We start from the raw sequence: 21,041 nt of genomic DNA, 5'->3' as shown, positions 1-21,041 counted from the left end.
GGAAGCATGACTTACTTTAGATTTTATCAGGATGAGTGAAAGCAGTCACACACACAGTGATTTCCCTTTTTTTTTTTTTTTTGTTTTGTTTTTATTTTATGAGATGGGATTTCAGGTAACCCAAGCTGGCCTTGGACAACTTGTGAAGCTGAGGTTGGCCTTGAACTCTTCTCCTGCACCCCTAGTGATCTAGAGTTATAGGCATGAATCACCATCAAGGCAGAATGTGTGATTTCTTAAATACAAACTCTTTTGTTGAATGAAACTGTCTGTATGCTCATCATCCTCTATAATTCTAACCTGTGGAACATGACTCATGTCATTCATGGAATTATTATGTGTAGAGACAAGCCAAGACTTATGAGGTTGCATGTTCCTTCACATCTTCATTGTAAACTGCAGAGATAAAGGGTTAATTCTTTATTTCCTCTCAAAGTCTGATAATGTATTTGTTACTTGTAAAGATTCTTATGTTTGACTGAATTTAGAAGTAGAAGCTCTCAGTGGAAACAATTTATGTCTTGTGAAAATACATTCCTCCCATTTTTATTTGGCTTTCTTTGTTCTTTTGGCCAAAATCTAGCACATTCTGTAGCTTCTTCCTTATGTTTCTAGTGTGTTCTTTTTCAGTGTAATCTGTCAGCAGTCGTGATATGCATGGACTAAAAAGGTGATGCATCTTGGGTGCTTTGGTCCTGGGGGAAAAGTAGAGTAAGATGAAGAGATGAGAGGACTCAGTTCTGTTTACAGGTCAAAGAGAGAAATACTGAATCAAGCACTGGGCAATTCAGAGGTGACCTTGTTAGGAGAAATAAACTTGGATTGTGGTGCACTTAGAAGATAACAGAGGGCAAGAATTAGATAAAGTGGTATAGACAACTATTCCAAAGAGATTCATAGACGTCCAGGAAATCTAGGGACAAATAGATGGACATTCACAAGTTGATGGAAGGAATATTCCTTCTTTCTGTAGGATATTCCAAAAGACAAAATGGATCCCAGACCCAAAATGTAACAACCAACTTATGAATCATTTTCCAAAAATGTATTCAGTTTGGATGGTGTCTCTGTGTGTGTGTGAAGGGAGGGGGAAGAGAGAGAAAGGGAGAGAGAGAGAGGACACATCAAGTGTCCTAGAGCTGTAAGTTACAGGCATCTCACAGCTGGGAGCCAAACTGCAAGAACAGTTAGTGCTCCAAGCTACTGAGCCATCTCTCAAGCCCCAGCATAACATGTTTAAGTAACAGAGGTAAACTTTCATGACATGATTTGGGCAAATGTGTCTAGGTTATGACAATGAAAGGGCAAGAAAACAGTGAATATAAAATATAAACTGAAGATAAAATATAAACTGAAGATAAAATAGTTGGTCCTCACCGATGTGAGAAACATTTAATTTTTTAATTAATAAATTGATTAACCCTAAATTCTGGTTGAAACTTCCCCTCTGTCTTCTCCTCTAAGCCCCTCCCTCAGTTCTCCCCTCCCCACCACCTATGCCTACTTCTGTTCTTCTCAGAGAAGGGGAGACCTCCTGGGGGTATCAACCCACCTTGGCAGATCAAGTAGAACAGGGCTCATCTTCTTCTCTTGAGGCTAGACAAAGCAGTCCAGATAGAGGAGAGAGATCTAAAGACAGGCAACAGAGTCAGAGATAGTGCCTGCTCCTGCTCTTAGAGTTTCCATATGAGGATCAAGCTGTATGTCTGAAGAAACATTTAATTTTTACTTTTTTCAATGCTAGGGTTGAACTTAGGCCTAAATGAATGCTAGGCAAGTGTTCTTCTGAGCTATAGGCTTAGTTTTTAAATGTTTATGATTTAAAGTATACCATTAATAAAGCAAAAAGAGAATCCCAAAGTTGAAGGAAACGTTTGCCAATCATGTAAGTAATACATGTATTACTTAAATTAAGATGTTTTCAGTTCTAAAATTCTGGTGTTCTTGATGCCTATGATGATATTCTCTTTTTTTTTTTTTTTCGGTCTGTCTTCTGTTGCATTGCAATATGTCATATTTTCATTGAACACTTAAGGAAAGATATACTTTTTGTTCTTAGAAGAACACTGTTGTTATATAAGATATCTATATATATGTGTGTTTATATTATTGTGTAAATATTTTTTTCTACATTCCATGTTCTTCTTTTCTCCTTTCCACAAGATTGTTCTAAAAATATTCCATATCTTTTTCACTTCCTCTGGTATGTCTTCTTTTCTTGAGTTACTATTTTTTAACTCAATCTCACTGGCTTGTTGAAAGATACATACCAGCTGTATATCTGATAGAATTCAGAGTTCATCAGTTTGACTGATAAACTGTAGTTATAGCGCACAGATGAGAAGTAACAAAAACAAGGCCAGCATGCAATACTGAGAACATGATTGCACCCTCTCTCCCAGTCAGATCCTTTATCAACTTCCATTTTCACCTCCTGCGTATATGAAGTTCAGAAGTTTTAATGTCTTTAAGTAAAAGCTGTCAAATTTCACAGATCATGAAAGTAGTTCAATTTCCCATATATCCAATATTTTCCCAGAGAGTGCAAGAAACAAAAATAAACAGATGAGAAGAAAACTAAAAAAAAGATACAAAAAAGGAAAAGGAGATAGAAGACCGTGTTATATATAAGCAGTAATGCCTGTCCCGATCAATCTCCATGCTGGACTTTGTGTCTGCCATGAACGTGCACAGGTCTCGAGCATGCTGTACCAGCCACTCTGGGTTCACATGTATAACTTCCCGCTGTGTTTGGAAAATGCTTTGTAGTCACCCACCACCTCCACTCTTGCATTTTCCACTTTCTCTTCTGCAATAACTCCTGAGCCTCGGGAGGAAGGATGTAACACAGATGTCCAGTTTTTGGCTGGTCACTTTGCAGTGTCTTGTCTCTGTATCTTGGCTGGTTGTGGGTCTCTGTGTTAATTTCCGTTTACTTAAACATGATGAAGCTACACCATATCACACTACTGAAGAAAACCTGACTTTCTCCCCTAGCAGCTAACAACTGCTAATAGCTCCTCATCAGGGTGTGGGGACTCATGAGCCCCTCCTCCATGCTGCAATGCTGACTGGCTTAGTCACATTCAGGTCTGTTCAGGCACTCATAGCATTCTGAGTGCAACAGTTCTGTCATATCCTGATGTCACTATTTCATTCCTGATCTGTGGCTCTTAGAACCATCCTACACAACCTTTTCTGATATTTTCTGAGCCTTCTGGAGGAAGTGCTGTTATATAGATGCGAGGATTATAGCTGTGCACTCCGTAGACATTTAATCTTAACACTGCGACTAGTTGCTAGTATATGTATTAGCCACCATCTACAGCACACACAAACGTTTCTCTAATTAGGACTGACTGCCACACTGACCTATGGATATGGTGAAAGTAGAGGGAAGTTTGATACTTCATCCATTTAGCAAAAATGATATCAGTAGCTTCCCCTCGGGGCCTATTAGCTCCATAGGCATAGGTTCTTGGCCAGGTTTACAGTAGCAGCCATGCATGTTTCTGCTGTGAAGAGCCTGCAATCTAATCAGAACGTGGTTGGCCATCCCATAACATTTAGTCCACTCCTGCACCCATGGGCAGATCTGTATCTTGCTATGCTGGTCATTATTGAAGCTCTCAGTGCTCACAGCTGGTTAAGGCTGTTGTTGACTTTTCTCCCCTAGCAGCCTGAGTAGCACTTCTTAACACTATAAAATGTAGCCAGCAGGAAGGAAGTCTCCTGAGTCAAACTGGCTTGATGTCTCTAAGTCCTGTGACCAAAATGTGTCCTGTCTTCAACAACATGATCCTGTAATCAAGTTCTGGAGGGTAACAAAGAGCAGTGGCAACAGGTTATTGTTTTAGGGTCTCTATGACTGCCTAGACCAACAGTTTTAGGGGATGTGTCCCATACCTGGTACCAGACTTTTTATTTGGCAATCTATTGCTCCTGGGGGAAGTATTAGGCTTTGTGTAGAATAATTTACTTAGTCTCTCTCTCTCTCTCTCTCTCTCTCTCACACACACACACACACTCACAAAAATACAATTTTCAAACATCCTCTATGTTAGCTGTCCCTCCCCCCACCTGTCCTTTCTGCTATACTCACCCCCTCCAAATTTAACATTCTGTTGTCCAGAAAACTTGATATTGACTGAAAATTAAAATTTTTCTTTCCTTTCTCCATAAGGATGAATCATAGTGACATTTTGATTTAAAATGTTTTAACTCAGCTTGTTATTCAATGGCTACAAGAGAATGTACCTCTCTCTAGTTTGCTAGTAATGACTCAGAAATTCAACCACTCCCAATCTCTGCAAATTTACTCACAACATGAGGTAATTAGGGATGTGTCCACAAGGTGGCAGGAGGCCGCAGCTGATGAAAAGTGTGCAGCAAGCTCTTGTCATTGCATTCTGAAGGAATAGATGAGAGAGAAGCATATGTTTTCTTATTGGCTGGTTAAATAACATAAGAAGAAAAGGGGACAACCTGGAGACACAAATAGCTTGCTTGTCAAGAGATTGCAAGTCTGCATTGACCCAGGCAGGAAGAGCAATGAAGCCATCCATTCCTACTGTAGTCCCTTTCTTGTGGCTGTGGATGAACTGTGAGTTGAAGTTCTGGGGGCAAGAGAAAATATGTGGTGGATATTTCTTAGGCTTCCATGGGAAATCCACTTCACACAGTTCCCTCTAGGTATCCTAGACAAAGAATTCAGCAGAGTGCTGCTGACTGTCCTCCTCCTTTCTGTTTTTCTTTCTGTGTAGGGGAGAGCCTCGGAGAGCAGGTGGAGCAGCACCCTTCTTCCCTGAGTGTTCACGAGGGAGGCAGCGCTGTCATCAACTGCACTTACACAGACAGTGCTTCCTTATACTTCCCTTGGTACAAACAAGAAGCTGGAAAGGGTCCCCACCTTGGGATAGACATTCATGGAAATGTGGACAGAAAGCAGAACCAAAGGCTCACCATTTTCTTGGATAAGAAAGCCAAATGCTTCTCCCTGCACATCACAGACGCTCAGCCTGGAGACTCAGCCGTGTACTTCTGTGCAGCAAGCACACACTGGTTCCCAGGCACTTGCAGCCTGTCCTCAAACTTGCTATGGGGGTGGAGACCCTTGCACATCCTGTGTCTTGCAACCAAGCATTTGCCATATTGTCTATTGGAAACTGTAACATACAGGGCAGGAGATATGCTTTCTTCAGAAATTTGCTCCCTGGAGGTCAATAGCAGGTCTTCCTGACCACCTAAGTCAAAAAGACGCAGTCTAGGGTCTCTATGCTTTTTTGGTCATGGTTATGGGGCTGGGTTAATGAGTTTTTTGATTTTTCTCTATGATTCCTGAAACAGTACAGTTAACTATTCAAGGAAATATATTTTTGATAGTTTACCAAAAGCTTTAACAAGAATAGGGCAGAAGAAAAGTAGTTTTAAGAGAAGTAATGAATTACATTTAGTATTAAAAGTATAATAAGAATAGTGAAAAAATAATGGGCTTCTTCTTAGGAAAAAATAGCATGAGAAGTACAGCTGGCTCGAGCTTGCCCCCCCTTAGCGTCTTGACTTCACTTTGGTGGAAAGGTTGACAGAGCTATCTGTACAAATATGACCTGAGTTGGCCCTTTTTGTTCTCAGGACCTATCACCCAGAAGAGACAGAATTAGGGGGGGGGGTGAAAGCTTGGCTTGTCTTACAACCCAGCCTAGGTTTCTCAGAGCAGGCAGACCCCTCCCTGAGCATAGCCAAGAGCATGGAGACAATTGCTTGGGCCTGGAGTTATGAAAGTCTTAAGTATCACCCAGAGGAGACTCCCCCAGCTTAAATGCAAGCACAGTTACATAAGTATTTGGCTTTTCTTGGAGGGGACTTCATGGGGTTCTGGTTCACTGGAGTCTTACTGATAAGGGTCTCTATGGTGCACATGCAGGTTTAGTATCCAGAAGGCCTGGCCTGAGTGTCTGTGCCAAAGCCCAGGAATCTGGAAGTCAACATGTCCCTCTAGTGTCTCATGCATAGTCTAGGGTTATAACTGCTCTGTGCTAAAATAGGAATTTTAGAGAGCAAATGACCTTGTGAACACAGATGAATACTGGAGAATCCAGGGAAGTTAACACAGAGAATTAACCTACAAAGAAAGGAGATGTTTACTAGTCTCCACCCCCCCCCCTCCAGGAATGGTGGGAAAGACTGTAGTTTAAAGTCTGATGAGCATTTCCAATTTGAAGAGAATTGTATGGCCCGTATCACTCAGAAATGATTTTTTGTCCTGTATGCTTCTCACCGGAATCTGGAGCATTGCCTCTAAGTTTATTAAATCCTTCCTCATGAGAGATGTCACTTGTAGTTTATAGTAACCTAAGTCCATTTTATGTGTTTTTAGGGCCTGGTCCATCTGGGTTACAATTGGCATTATGCTTACCTCAGTGATTCTCCCCAGACCTTAAATTTTGAGCACTGTTTTTGCATCAACACTAACCATCTGTCAGGGAGATTCCATATGGACTTTGAAAAGAGATTCCATGTAAACATGTCTTAAGCTTTGTCATAGACACAGATTGAGCTAATTCTTTTTCAAAGCTGGTGGTATGTTTAAATATGGCTAAAACAAAGGACCTCATGTCAGACTCTAAAAGTATGAACCCTTTATGGACAGCTAATTCAAGCAAAACTGTTTCTTGTCTCTCCCTGGATCCTTCGGCTTCTGGACATGTATCCTTCAGGGACTCCTGCACATCGTATTGTCTGGGAATCCCACATGTTTCTGAGACTAAAAAAAGCTAAGAATAGAAGAGGAATCACATTCCTATGAAATTCAAATGAGTCCTTCAACTCAGGAGTACTCCAAAGAGTCTACTTGCACATTCCTTTAAAAACATTCCTGGAAGGTACACTGAGATAGAAAAGAGGTAGAACTGGTTTGGAAATTTGTGGCTTGCACAGATGTGTGTGTGTGTGTGTGTGTGTGCACACCTCTGTGTGTTTCAGGTTGTTAGGATATTGTTTTCAATGCTGAATGCTGAACCCAGTGATTTGAGTATGCCAGGCTGCTCTCTGCAATGGGTGTGAATATTAATCCCCTTTCTTCTTTGCCACATGAGTTGGTTCCTCCATAACTCAAGCTTTCCCATTTGCTCAGTAGAAAGACTAATAATGTTATGTATGTCAGAGGGTGACTCTGAGGACTGAGTGATGGGAAGCTAAGGAGCCTGGGATGCAATGGACTCCACACTGAGATTTCAGGTCCCTTTGCTCTTGTCTGTTGATGAAGAGGAGGGCAGTGCTGGGGAGAAGTCATTCCAGGGAGGGAGCAGCTGCCTCCCAGAATAAAGGAGGCTCAGAGAGGTAGAATACAGGTAACCATCCTGGAACCCTGAGGAGGGCCTCCTCTTTAATGAGAAACCAAGTGGGGAAGGGAAGGAGAGGAGGGAGAGGAGTGGGATTGGAGTGTAAAGTGATTAAACAAATAAAATTTTACAATGTGTGAAGAGATGGAATCTGCCTTTTTAATGTTTTGATAAATGAATTATTTTTTATTATTTTTTTATTAATTACAGTTTATTCACTTAGTATCCCACGGTCGTTCCTTCCCACATCCCCTCCCAATCCTACCCTCCCTACCTCTTCCTCACCCATGACCCTTCCCCAGTACACTGATAAGGGAGGTTCTCCTCCCTTTCCATCTGATCCTATCTATCAGGTCTCATCAGGAGTGGCTGCATTATCTTACTCTTTCTGGTAAGGCTGCTCCTCCCTCAGAGTGAGGTGATCAAAGAGCAGGCAATCAGTTTCTGTGTGAGACAGTCCCTGTCCCCATTACTATGAACATTTTGGACACTGAACTGCCATGGGCTACCTCTGTGCAGGGGTTCCAGGCATCTCCGTGAGTGATCCTTGGCTGGAGTATCACTCTCAGAAAATACCCCTGTGCCCAGACTTTTGAATCTGTTGCTCCCCTTGTGGAGCTCCTTTCCTCTCCAGGTCTTACTATCTCCCACTTCTTTCATAAGATTCCCTGCACTCTGCCCAAAGTTTGGCCATAAGTCTGACCATCTGCTTTGATACCCTGAAGGGTAGAGACTTTCAGAGGCCCTCTGTGGTAGGCTACTGTCCTGTTCCCTGTTTTCTCTCTCTTCTGATGTCCATTCACTGTGCCTATCTGAATGAGGATTGAGCATCTTAGCCAGAGTCCTTCCTTCTTGATTAGCTGCCTTAGGTGTACAGGTTTTAATATGTTTATCCTATACTATATGTTTAACATCCACTTATGAATGAGTATATACCCTGTGTGTCTTTCTGCTTCTGGGACACCTCTCAGGATGATCTTTTCCAGTTCCCACCATTTATCTGCAAATTTCATGGTTTCCTTGTTTTTTTATCACTGAAGAATAATTTATATATATATATATATATATATATATATATATATATATATATATTACAATTTCTGTATCCATTCCTCAGTTGAGGGGCATCTGGGCTGTTTCTAGCTTGTGGCTATTACAAATAAGGCTGCTACAAACATGGTTAAGCAAATGTCCTTGTTGTATACTTGAGCATCTTTTGGATATACTAGGAGTAGTATAGCTGGATCTTGAGGAAGCGCTTTTCCTAATTGTCTGAGAAAGGACCAGATTGATTACCAAAGTAGTTGTACAAGTTCACATTCCCACCAGCAGTGGAGGAGGGTTCCCCTTTCTCCACATCATCTCCAGTATGTGTTGTCACTTGACTTTTTGATCTTAGCCATTCTGAAGGGTATAAGGTAAAATATCATGGTTGTTTCAATTTGCATTTTCCTGATGACTAAAGACATTGAACATTTCTTTAAGTGTTTCTCTGCCATTCATCAACCCTATATCTGACAGAGAGCTAATATCCAGTACATATATAGAACTCAAGAAGTTAAACAGCACCAAAGAAGTAATCCACTTAAAAATGGGTTACAGAGCTAAACAGAGAATTTTCAATACAGGAATCTGCATTTTTAATCATAAGGAAATACATTTTAAAAACAGTTATTAACAGGGTAGTCAATAAAATAGTGAGTAATCTAACGAAAGTTTATAAAACAATAAGAAGAATATATAAGTCAAAATAAGAAATTCAAAAACCAAAACAGCCAAAATAACAACTACCACAACCAAGACAGCAAAACAAAAAACTGAAATTTGCACAGAAAATTATGCTTATCAGTCTTCTCTCAGTGAAGATTTAGCAAGACGGTGCCACAGCCTGTGGCTTATCTTGAACACTTAGTGGCAAGAGAGACAGAAGTTTTCTCAAGGGGAGTTGTCAGAAAAGAGAAGGGAATGAGAGGCCAAAGCAGCCTAGCTGGCTCACTGGCTAGATAAAATTAGGGCCTGTTCATACAGAGGAAACCAATTCTGCATAATACAATCCCTCACAGGAATTCAGTGTTTCTTGGGGCTGGGGAACAGCAGGTGGCTCCTGATGCAGCAGCTCCTTCTGCAGGAGTTTCTCCTCATGGGCTGTGGCCACTTCCATTTGAAGGTGCAGCTTTTCAGACCTGGGAGAGGAAGGTAGTTAAGACACAGTCCTGGTTGCAACACCTCATCTCAGCCTTCAAGCTGCTCCCACCCACCACTTCAGCTGTGCTCCACAATCAACACTGATCTCTTCATTGAAGTCAGTGTTTGTAATTCAAGACATGAGGGTCACACAGTATCTGTGCCTACAAAATCTTTCTGCTATTAAACGCATGTCAGAATTACATCTAGGAACTGTATGTTCTCTGTTCTACTACAAAGACTAGCCCTTTCTCCTACAGCCCAGGAACATCATTATATAAAAGAACCTACCCAAAAATGACCAAAATGTAAGTTATTCATGATGACTCACTGATGGATCACGTCATTTAAATAGATAGAAATACATCCTTGCAACCTGGGCCACTGAACAATGTCATGAGGCTAGCTCATTTCTCCTGCTCAGGAGGCTCCTTGTACCCAAATACCATGCATGATGGAGCCTGGCATGCTGGAGCAGCGTTTCGTGTGTTGTGTGCCTGCCAATAATAGTCCTGCACAGGCTGAGGTACCAGACTGAAAGCTGTGTTTTCCTAAGAACTAGAGCTGGCAGACCACATCCTGGCTCATTATGGGAGTGAGTTACAGAACACTCCTTGAATGTCTGATAGTCCCTGCTTCAGAGACATCTGCCTGGCTTCTGGAAACTCCTTAACCTATTCTTTCCAGAGAACCCTTCTCACAGAAATGAGTAAACACTGCAGAGATTAGGGCTAAAGGGGAGAATCTGATCACTACACGGGTTGCTCTTAAACAAAAGTATAATTTCAGCCTGGTGTGGTGTGCACATCTTGAGTTCCCATCACTTGGGAGGCAGATGTTGGCAGATCTTGTGACTTTAAACACAGTCTGCTAAGGATATTGTAAAGAACTAGGAGGGGGTCACAATGCTCTAGACACATAAGGTGCCAATCACATTGTTTCCTTGACAGAAGTTCCTGTAAACTGGGTCAGCACAACTCTTTGAGGTGTTCTTTCCCAGGAGGGGCTCTTAGCCTTGCTGGAGAGCAAAAGCCCATTAAAGACAGAGAATCTAGGAACAGGGTCCCCAGATGTCTTCAACTTCTCCTCCCAGCCTGGGTTCCTACCTCATCTGGAGGTCTTCAAATTGATGCTGCATCTTTATGGCTAAGTCCCTTTGCTGGATGGCCAGCTGAGTCTGCTTCCTCAAATACTGCAGGAGTTTCTCTAGTCTTTCCCGCTCCTGTTCATGACAAGATGGTGTTCTCAGTGGAGGGCTGCACACTGGCTTGCACACACTGTCTTACAAGAGCAAGCATACATAGAAGACCCAAGAGCTGGCAGGACAGCCACCCTAGCCAGAAGATCCAGCTTCAAGGGAAGTAAGAACCCTGTTCCAAGGTTGAAACTGACATGAAAGAAACCCAATGGCCTCCTGTGGACAATGACCACATGCATGATTGTCCACAAAGATCATGGGCTTCCTGCTAGAAGAACATGGAGTTGAGACATAGCACACAAGCAATTTTTCAATGGTCTCACAACTCTGCTATCATCCATTTGGGAGCTAAGTTAGCTGTGAAGAGCTTGCTCTGCTTGGCTAGACTATGTTGAGGTGGTTAGTTACTTTTTCCCTCTGAAGTCTCAAGATTCTGACCTCCACAAATTGTCTGTCAAAAGTCCTTCCCATGTCCCTTGATGTCCAGTCAGCTCCAGACTATACACACTCCCGCAAAACCCAAAGGAAACAGGGCTAAGAAACTAGAAATCAGGCATGTATCAGTGTGAATTAAGAGCTGGCCAAATAGAAACGACCCATTGCAGTGACGAAGAATGGGGCAGGACACATGACATTGGCATTGATGACAAAATTTGAACAATAGCACTAGGCTCTTCCTTTGCAAGCTCCTTCCTACCTTGAAGTCACATGACCCTACCACGCAAAATAGTCACAGGACCCAGAAGGTACCAATAATCAGTTTACATTACAGCCCAGCTATCCAGGGACCATGTAATTGTGGGTTATCATATTCCCCAACTCTGCGTTTTGTAATGCACCTTCAAGCAGAAGAGAAGGGTATGCTTGCCAATAATAGAGTTTCTCACAAGGGGTTAATTTTCCAGAATACTTATGCAGTGGCAGAGAAAAGAAGTCAGATGGCATGATGTGGGCAGATGGTGCCAAGTATAAATTAGTAAGGAGGGTGATGGGTGAGAGCTCAGGTATGTAGATGAGCAGACAAAGAGTCCAGTGGGCAAATGGTTCCAGACCTTGTCCAGTTGCGGTGTCTGGTGGTCACTGGTGTTCTCCTCTTGGTCCTTACACATCTCCTGCATTTCTGCCAACTGGTGCTTTAACAGGACCCAATTCTCTTGGGCCATCTCATTGTCCTGCTTCATCATGTCCATCTTCTTTTTCAGCTGAATCTGTTCCATCAGGAGCCGGCTGTGGAGGTTGCTGGAAACATCCTCTAAAGAATAAGCCTCTGCCAACCTCCTCATGCCCCCCCCCCCCGCCAGCATGCATTTGCCATCCCTACCTTCAGGGCCTATCAACACAACAAGGACTAAGGTTTCCATGAGGATCTAGGAAAGAGCCCAATACAACCATGCCTGCTGCACTCAGCAGACCATAGAGAGAACAGCTAATTCACAAAAGAATATCAACTACAAAAGTCCCCAACACTGATAGGGTTCCCTGTCCCTCAGAAAGAAGTAGAAGTCTCCATGTGTCCTTTATTGCTGCAAGTGATGCAGAAACATAAAAAAGTATGAATAAATGCCCTCAAGGTAGGAAAGGAGAACCAAGGGGAGCACATTCTGTCTATCTATCTGTTCCATAACACCCAGCTCTGTAAAACCCTGCCTGATTCCCAGATACCCAGGGCTGCCTGTGATGCTATAAATTGATTTCTATCTAGTGTCTCCTGAGGTTCAAATGAAAATCCTGGGAAGGCTAACAGTCTCTTTCATACTTAGCAAATCTGAGTCCAAAAGGAACATGTAGGCAGATGGCTCAGAGGCAGAAGGGATAGAACTAGTACTGGGGACTCCCAGTCCAGAATAAAGGCAAACAGAAACACCATTTCACAACTTTTGGGGTCCATGACAGGCACTTACCGATAGAAGCCAGTCTCCTTGTCAAGATCCTTGAGGTTCTGTGAGGCTTCAGCATGCTCCTGCTCTACCGTCTTCAGCTTCAATATCACCCGCTTGTGCTGAGTCTTGAGTATTTCATAGAAAGGATTTGACCTGGGGTAGGGCATGCCCCCAAATAAAAGAAGCCCATGAATACAGGATTCAAGGAACTTGTGAATCCTGGCTGTGACCTAAACTATCCATGCACAGAAGATACCACATTGTGTACCCTCTAGACTGGTTCATTCTGCTGCTTATACTACTTGTTATCCTGGCCCAGGACCAGCAGAGGCTATAGTTATTCAGCTGAAAAGCACCCTGGTTGCATAAGCTCACTCAGTAAGTGTGGAGGGGCTGTCTATCCCGTTACAGTTAAGGGGTGTCATTCCACAAGTGTTGGTCCACCAAAGATCTGTGATTTCATTCCTCCTGTTTTCAGAACAATGATTCGTGATCCTTGGTGACTATTTCTACAGAGTTGGACATAATTCTGGGATTGAGACCCAGCGTCGAGCAGCCTTAAAAACTGCCCAAGGGATTCTACTGTGCCTCCTATCTGGCCACATAGGCTAAGTACTGCTTAAACTGGCACACCCAAAACTCAGAACTGGCATCACATTAAGACTGAGACTCACAGGCCCCACCTCACACCACTGGCACCAAGACTCTAAAGGGATACACAAACATGCAAATATTTATGTACACAAACAGATAGACAGAGAGACAGAAAGAGAGAGAATGAGAGAGTGAGAGAGAAATAGGGGGGATATATTAGAGAGACAGTTATATATAGAGGAGACAGAGATAGAGTGAGAGAGAGGTGACAGAAATAGATAAAGACAGTCAGTGATGAAATGAACATTGGGATGCTGAAAAAATTGCATCCCATGTACTGTCTAAAGATTATAAGGCACAAGGAGAGAGATAAACATTGTTGAGCTCCAGTCCTTCCTATCCTCCACTGAGATAAACCAAGAGGGAGCAGGTCCCTGCAGCAGCTACCAGGAGCTTCCTGCATTAAATCTCCTGCCAGGCAAGTAAATATCTTATGCTAAACCCACAGTAGCTATTGTCTCACACTATCCCCCACATATGAAGACCTTTCCAAATGCATGCTGGGAACTCACTCTCTACTGCCTCAATCCCTGTTTTGTGTGACTCAGAGAACAGGCTCAGGGTTTCATTTGGAAGAAGCATATGTGTTTTTTCCAGATATCACTGCTGCCAAAGCTTAATTTCCTGCCTCTCCTCCGAGCAGCATTTAGGAACATGACACCCTGGAGGTGTCCTTAAAAGGATTAGATGACTTTGCACAGCCAAGACTGATACCATGGGGGTGGAAAAAAAATGGATACCGATTGTCCAAGGATCCTTCTGTGAGGAGCATGAGGCGATCTTGCAGCTCATTTCTCTCCCTGGTCATCAGCTTCAGCTGAGTGGTCAACCTGTCCATTTCCTTCTTCAGCTGCTTCTTGGAGGGGAGCTTTGTGGGACATGGTGTCTCCCCACTGGCCCCTGTAGGGAGAACAAAAGTGAACTTGCATAGTGAGAAGGCACAGTGGATGGAGACAAATAGAGCATGCCTAGAACCCAGTGACAAGATTTTACAGATTGTGGCTTCAGGCTGAGATGCCTGCTCTCTGTATCTCAGATCCGCCATCACTCTGTTAAGAAGTGGGTATCTAAGCAGCCAGGTATTTCTGTTGCTTCTCTACATGTGCTTCAGATGAGTACAGAGATGGACATTTCAGGCTTCTTCACAAACCCACAAGATGCAGATTGGTTTTTGAGGCCTCAGGCCTGTGGTTACAGAACCCAAGAGAATAATGGCAGAGTTCACAAACATTCAGGTGCTTTAGAGATATACAATGCTCCTGCCTTTCCACTCTATGACCATGATTGTGGTTTAGACAGTCCAGCAGCAGCAGAACATGATCAAGAGACTGAATAGTTCTGCCCAGAGACACACCAAAACACCACACAGCTGGCAGTAAAGACTCATTCTCTATCTGGTCTACTGCCTCTGACATTTTGCCTGTAGTAGAGAAATGCCTTCCACCCACAACTACTGATTCAGTATCCTAAGGGCACCACTGTCAGGAAGAGGTTTTCAGAGATGTTATTAGTACATGCACATTTCTGTCCCTGTAACTACTGTCAGATAGCACCTAAACTAAACCTGTGAGAGTGAAGTGCAGTGATGCCCTGCCAAAAACTGGGAAATGTTAATTAAACCCCTTGACCCTTGATGGTCTCCTTTTGTCTTCATGTTGAACCACAAATGCCCAATAAGTGTAAAGCTAAGAACTTCCAATGAAACAGCTTTGGCCTTGCCAGCTCCTGGTTTTGGGGACAGACAAAATAATGTTCTGGAACTTTCAACTTTCATGACCTATGTTAAGCAGGAACATCCGTTTGTTTCCCAGAGGTTCCTGTTCCACTGCCTTACTTTTGTAGCTCCCACCTCAAGCCCATCTTCTCTGCCCAGGACTCACTGTGCCTTCCCCAGGACAACTTCTTTCTTGATATTTTAAAATGAGATGGAAGGTCATCTGCCTTCTGCCTCTCTTTGATTTTTCGACTGTCCATATTCTCTTTCCCAAAGATACTTCTCAGTCTCGCCCACATGGCTGCTGATGAGACCTATAGGCAACTGCCCTAAGAGCAGTTGGTGTTGCTACAACACTAGTGACATCACGGCGTTGCCAAGAGCCCACCAGGATACAATAGAATGTAGAGAAATGGACGGCTGATGTCACGGGGAACCCTGCTGATGTTCACTTTATGCTTACCATTAGCTGAGGGGCCCTTTCCAGGAGACTCTCTTGGGACATTGCCATTGACCACCACCTCTTTCAAAGCTACAGATAGCTCTAGCCATGATTAGAATCATGTTAGCTTTTGCCATGTGAAGAACTGAGTTTTAACTTTCCAACCATGCCTAGCAAAGTCTCATTCTTTCCTCAAAACCTCCTTTTTAGCAATATGAGAAATAAAACAGTAGTGAAATCTCATAACAGGATGAATGTGGCAGAGGAATGGTCTCTTACCTTATGTGTACAAGTGTCTGTGAGAACTTCTAGGAAGAGCCTACAGTGCTGGTTACAATGTGGGATGTTTTTTAGAGAGCACAATCACAGAAACCATGTGCCTTGCCTTTGAAATTTGCCTCCAGATGCCTTAGCCAATGGAGAGTGTAACCATCATAGTGCACTGTTGGTAAAGAAACTTATACAGTGGAGGCACCAAGAGAAAAGGTCTTCAGGCTGAGTGTGGTGCTCTCTGTCTACCACAGATACCAAAGCCCTTTTGGTTACAGGACTTCTGTGACTTCCATAGTGAGATATCGTCTCAAGAAAGAGAAAAGTCACCTGGAGTGGGTATGAATATATGTTATTTATAGCTCACTTGGCAGAATGACTGCCTAGCATTGAATAGGTTAAGGAATTTCAGGCAGATGCCTCTGCTGTAGGGATGATCAGATCTATCACTGAAGTCCTCTGAAACACACTCACATAGAAAGCCAGCATGCAGTTGCTAGCTCTATTCCTAAGGAAATTGAGGTTCCTGTTCGGTGCCTGAGCCTGTGCAGTGCTGTTTCCCTCAGGCATACAACTCAGGATATGCTGCTCCTGCATGCCAGGCTCTATCTTGCATGATGCTTGGGTGCAAGGTGCCATCAGAGAAGGAAAACGGAGCTAGTTTCCTGATCTTGTTCAGGTGAGCTGGTAGCATGGGTATATTATGCCTATCTATAAAACGATGTGATACATCAGCAGCTCATCATGAATAACATAGATATCGCTCAGATCCTGTTGACTGTGATATATTTTTACAAAACAATGTCCAGTAATATCTGAGAAAGTAGTGTTCTCTCTAGTACAACAGAGAACATGCAATACTCAGATCAACTTCTGACATGCATTTAAGGATAAGAAGAGCTCTAGACACAGCTGATGTGTGACTCTTATTCCTTGGGGTGCAAACAATGACTTCAGTCAAAAGCCAAATCCAAGAATGGACTTTGACCTGAACTATTTTGCCAGAAGGACACATCAGGAGGCTCCTTGTGGGTGTCAGTGTCTATAAGTCCTGGCGACACAATGTACATGAATACATTAACAGCAGTGACTACTAGCATTTCAGTTAACCTCGGAGTGTTTGTGCGCTGTCTGGGTCATGGAGAAATGCAGCTCAGGGAACTGGAACCATTTACAATCACATTGATGAGAGAACACACAGAAACTTAATGAGCTGAGTTGGGATGTGAGAACAGAGGCAAACACCTGTCCAATCATTTAACAATATGGTCCTAAAGGGGTATGTACCTTGCCCTCAATAGGGACCTCTATCACAGGTCCTACTCCTAATAGCTGCTCCATGAGAGGAGAATTTGCCTCACCTTGGGGACTGCAATGTGCAGTACATGGACCTCTTGCTGTTCTCCATGGTGTTGATGTACACCATGACCTCACTGAGAACAGCCACACTGTCACATTTCAGGGCATAGATGAAATGGCTCAGCATTTCATTGTTCACCAGAAAGGGAAAAAGTCTGCAGGACTGCTTGACAGTAGTTTTTAGCATCACATTGAAAAGTTTCAGTAGTTCCACAGGTGCACATGCACACACACACATGAAGGTCAGAGAACAGTTTGGGGAAGGTTTGTTCTAACATGTGGGTCTCTTGGAGGAACTCAGTTCCATAAGCTTGGCATCATCTCTCAAGGCAATCACCTGAATCAAGGTGTTTTATAGGCCACATAATCTGTATTTATATTCTCTATACATGTATCTATACTTCATTGGTAAGAACAGATTCCTTGTCCACTAAGAAAGAAAGCTCGCCTTAGTGAAAATACATGTTACCTAGTGGAGACAATGGAGGGACTGGTGTTGAGTTGAAGTGTGGAGGATTTAAAGTGTCTATGGAGACACCCATTTTGTTGACTGTTAAAGGTCAGGTTCACCTCTTTTTCTCTGACTGGAAGGCCTGGCAGTCAAGTGGCATTATTAGGGGGAAATGAATGAGGAGGCTCCTACCTCGAGAATGGTGGGCAGTGCTGGTCAGCTACTGTATGAGCTTCCAGTTGTCCACTGGATGTTTTGTGTTCATTTTGGGTTTTGTGCTGGAGATGGAACCTAAAGCCTTTTGCATGCTTGGCGTGTGCACTAATGCTGAGCCACTGACCCGTGACTCTGCATGGACCTTGTGTCAGAAAAGAAAATTTTATGTATTCGGGGCAGTGTCAAATACAATTTTGCATATATTGTTACCTGAAGGCTGGAGCATACCTGCTTTCTCCAGCCATCTCTAGAAGGAACAACTTAATTTTTTTCAGCATTAGAATTTTCAAGTCCTTTCTAATTTATTTTACATAATTGTTTCTGTATGAGTTTATGCCTCTTTGTATGTACACGTGAACACATACATGGACACACACATGCCATGGTTCCAATGTGAAGTTAGAGGACAACTTGTAGGGTTTTAACTCTCCTTTCTCTCAGTTCACATGGCCTGGCAGCACATACTTTTCCAAGATGAGAAATCTAACCAGCCCCATCAACTACTTTCTAGAAGAAGGTCAACTTCAAGATGACTTGATATCTTTACCATCCTGTATTGACTTAAAATACAGTTGGCAGGACCTTCATTCAACATGCCAGTGCACATAAAAATAAATAAATCTTTAAAATGTATTATGTATAAAATTGCTTGTGTCATCATCTTACACACCTTTATAATCATAGTCATTTTTTGGAAGTTCATTTTCATAGTAAATGACAGAATATATGTTCGTTTTTTCCACCCTTGCCCTGCACAACATTCTTCTGAATAAGCATCCATTGCTGCCATGTGGATTAATAAAATAAAACTTTGTACTTTTCAAACAACCCATTGTCATTCAATTTTCAGCTATTGTCTATGTATAAGAATAAATTTCATATCTGATGTTTACAGAGTTTCCGTTTAGGATAGTTCTGTGAAAAGTTCTGATGATGTGACTTGTAAAGAGAAGAGAAGAAGAGAAGAAAAGAAGAAGGGAAACATGAACTCAGACAGTATCAGGCCTTGGCTTTGTTCCTTGTGTCTGCATCTGAGGAAGTACACACAGGTTGATTCTGTGCTGATGAGCTTCTTTATCTGTGGAGAGTTGGTGCCAGCCTGGCCCATGCTCTAATCAGTGTGGAAAGCATCCTTCCTACTGGACTGCCACTAGAGCACAGCATCAGCACCTCATGGTTGTCAGACCTACACTGAGGACAAGGAAGAGGTGAGTCAATAAGGCATCAAGATCAGATCATTGGATAAGGATTCAGTTGTTTATGTTATGGAGTTTGTTCTGTCTAGAATTCATACTTTCCAGTTTTCAGTGACTCTGAAATATCAGTAGAACTTGTATATAGATTATGGAGTGAGGAAAACTTCTATAGAAAGATGATGGTCTTAAAATATTGTTGTTTTTATGGCTGTTCAAGTAATGACTCTGCTCCCTGAACCAGCTCTTCCTCATTGGTATTTCCTTTCTCAAATACAAATTGCCATCTTGCACATGTCAATCTCTGCCTTACAGGTTGGAAAGCGTTCTCATGGAGAGAATTCTCCTTCATGAGTTGACTTCTTACTGCTTTCTGAGGTTTTACCCTGAAGCACTTTCATGGAATTTCTATGGGTTGCCGCAGGCTTACTCACAATAGATGCATGGACATATAAAGGCCTATGTTCAAGGGTCTAGCTTCGATCTTAAGTAAAAAGAACCTTGAGATGCTCTCCTATGGCTGATGTAGGCCGTAATAGCTGTGCTTAAATGTGAAGGGTGGAAAGACTGACATCTGCATCATTTACAAAGTCAGAGAAAGGCTCAGGTTAACATCCATCCTCAGTTCAGTTTCTGTGCAGCAGGGGGCGCAGTCTCCTAACACAGGCTCATTTCTGTGTCATTTATAACTAAACCACCTCATAGTTTCTCTGAGTTAACACCTCTTCATGCTAAACATCAAGACCGTTTTCTAGATGACAGTAAAGATGGACTTTTCTCCAGGCTTCGTGGCTGCGCTGATTCTCCTACTAGGTAAATTAAAGTGACTTTAAACAGCAAAGTCTTTAGCTGGAATTTACTTAAGAACATTATTCTCAAGGGGACGCTGAGAGCTCTTTCTCTCTCTCTCTCTCTCTCTCTCTCTCTCTCTCTCTCTCTCTGCTTTTCTCTCCTTTCCTTGCACTCTAGGAAGGACCCACGGAGACTCTGTGACTCAAACAGGAGGCCAAGTGACCATCTCAGAAGGCAAGTTCCTGACAATAAATTGCACGTATTCAACCACAAGTATAGCATATCCTGCTCTTTTCTGGTATGTCCAATATCATGGAGAAGGCCCGCATCTCCTCCTGAAAGTCAACACAGCTGGTGAGAAGGGAAGCAGCAGAGGGTTTGAAGCCACATATGATAGAGGAACCACCTCCTTCCACTTGCAGAAAGCCTCGGTGCAGGAGTCAGACTCGGCTGTGTACTACTGTGCTCTGGGTGGCACAGTGGCAGACACTGCCGGGGGAGCTGAGCACAAACCGAGAGGAAACAGGTGGCCTGGCTGCTGCGCACCTGCCTCTGAAATCACTGACTTCAGCACAGCTCCTGTGAGGCCTTCCATGTCTCTGCTGGTGAAAATCACAGAAATGTCCGCATGCCAGGCCACATTAACCTCACAAATCAGTAGAATGAAGACTGCTCCGGGGTCATGGCTGTAACTCATTTAAGCCATGTTCTCTCAGCACTGGGGATTAAACCCAGAGCCCCGCGCATGCCAGACAAGTGGTCTACCAGTGAGGCACATTTTAAACCTTATCTGTCTTCAGGTAATCAAATGTGCTGGAGAAAGTGACGTATACATAATGTGACCTAACAGAGCCTGGAAGAAAGGTGGCAGAAAATGGCAATCATTCCCTAAGAAAGCTCTGTGGAATTCTTTCTTTTTCTCTCACATATAAAACCCAACCGCAATTTCCCCTCCTCCCACCAGTCTCTGCCACCAACACCCCCCCCCCCCCCGCCAGACCCACTCTCCCTGAACCATCAGCCCTGTTTCTCCTCAGAAAATACCAGGCCTCCCAGGGACAGCAACCAAACATGATAATACAAGTTACAACAAGACCAGAAATTTCCTGTCAGAAATAGTCCCTGTTCCCCTTACTAGAAGGAACCAATTGGTTACTGAGCTACCATGGGCTTCATCAGGGCAGAGGTTCTAGGTTATATCCATACATGGTCCTTGGTGGAGTGTCAGTCTCAGAAAAGACCCCTGTGCCCAGATACATTTGGTCCTTGTGGAGCTCATATCCTCACATCATACAAACTCCCCCTTCTTGCATATAATCCCTGCACTCTGCTGGAGGTTTGGTTATGA

The 21,041-nt window shown here is 43.0% G+C and overlaps 1 gene segment (V, D, J or C); it reads left to right on the top strand.

The window, feature by feature from the left end:
• Positions 1 to 4,551: 4,551 nt before the first annotated feature.
• LOC132656261 (T cell receptor alpha variable 13-1-like) lies at positions 4,552 to 6,532 on the top strand. The segment is given in 3 exon segments: positions 4,552 to 4,603; positions 4,764 to 5,047; positions 6,377 to 6,532. Coding segments are annotated over 3 exon segments (492 nt in total).
• Positions 6,533 to 21,041: the final 14,509 nt, after the last annotated feature.

Source organism: Meriones unguiculatus, chromosome 9, assembly GCF_030254825.1.
Source record: "Meriones unguiculatus strain TT.TT164.6M chromosome 9, Bangor_MerUng_6.1, whole genome shotgun sequence".
Taxonomy (NCBI): Eukaryota; Metazoa; Chordata; class Mammalia; order Rodentia; family Muridae; genus Meriones; species Meriones unguiculatus.
This window is presented reverse-complemented; position numbering and strand designations above follow the sequence as displayed.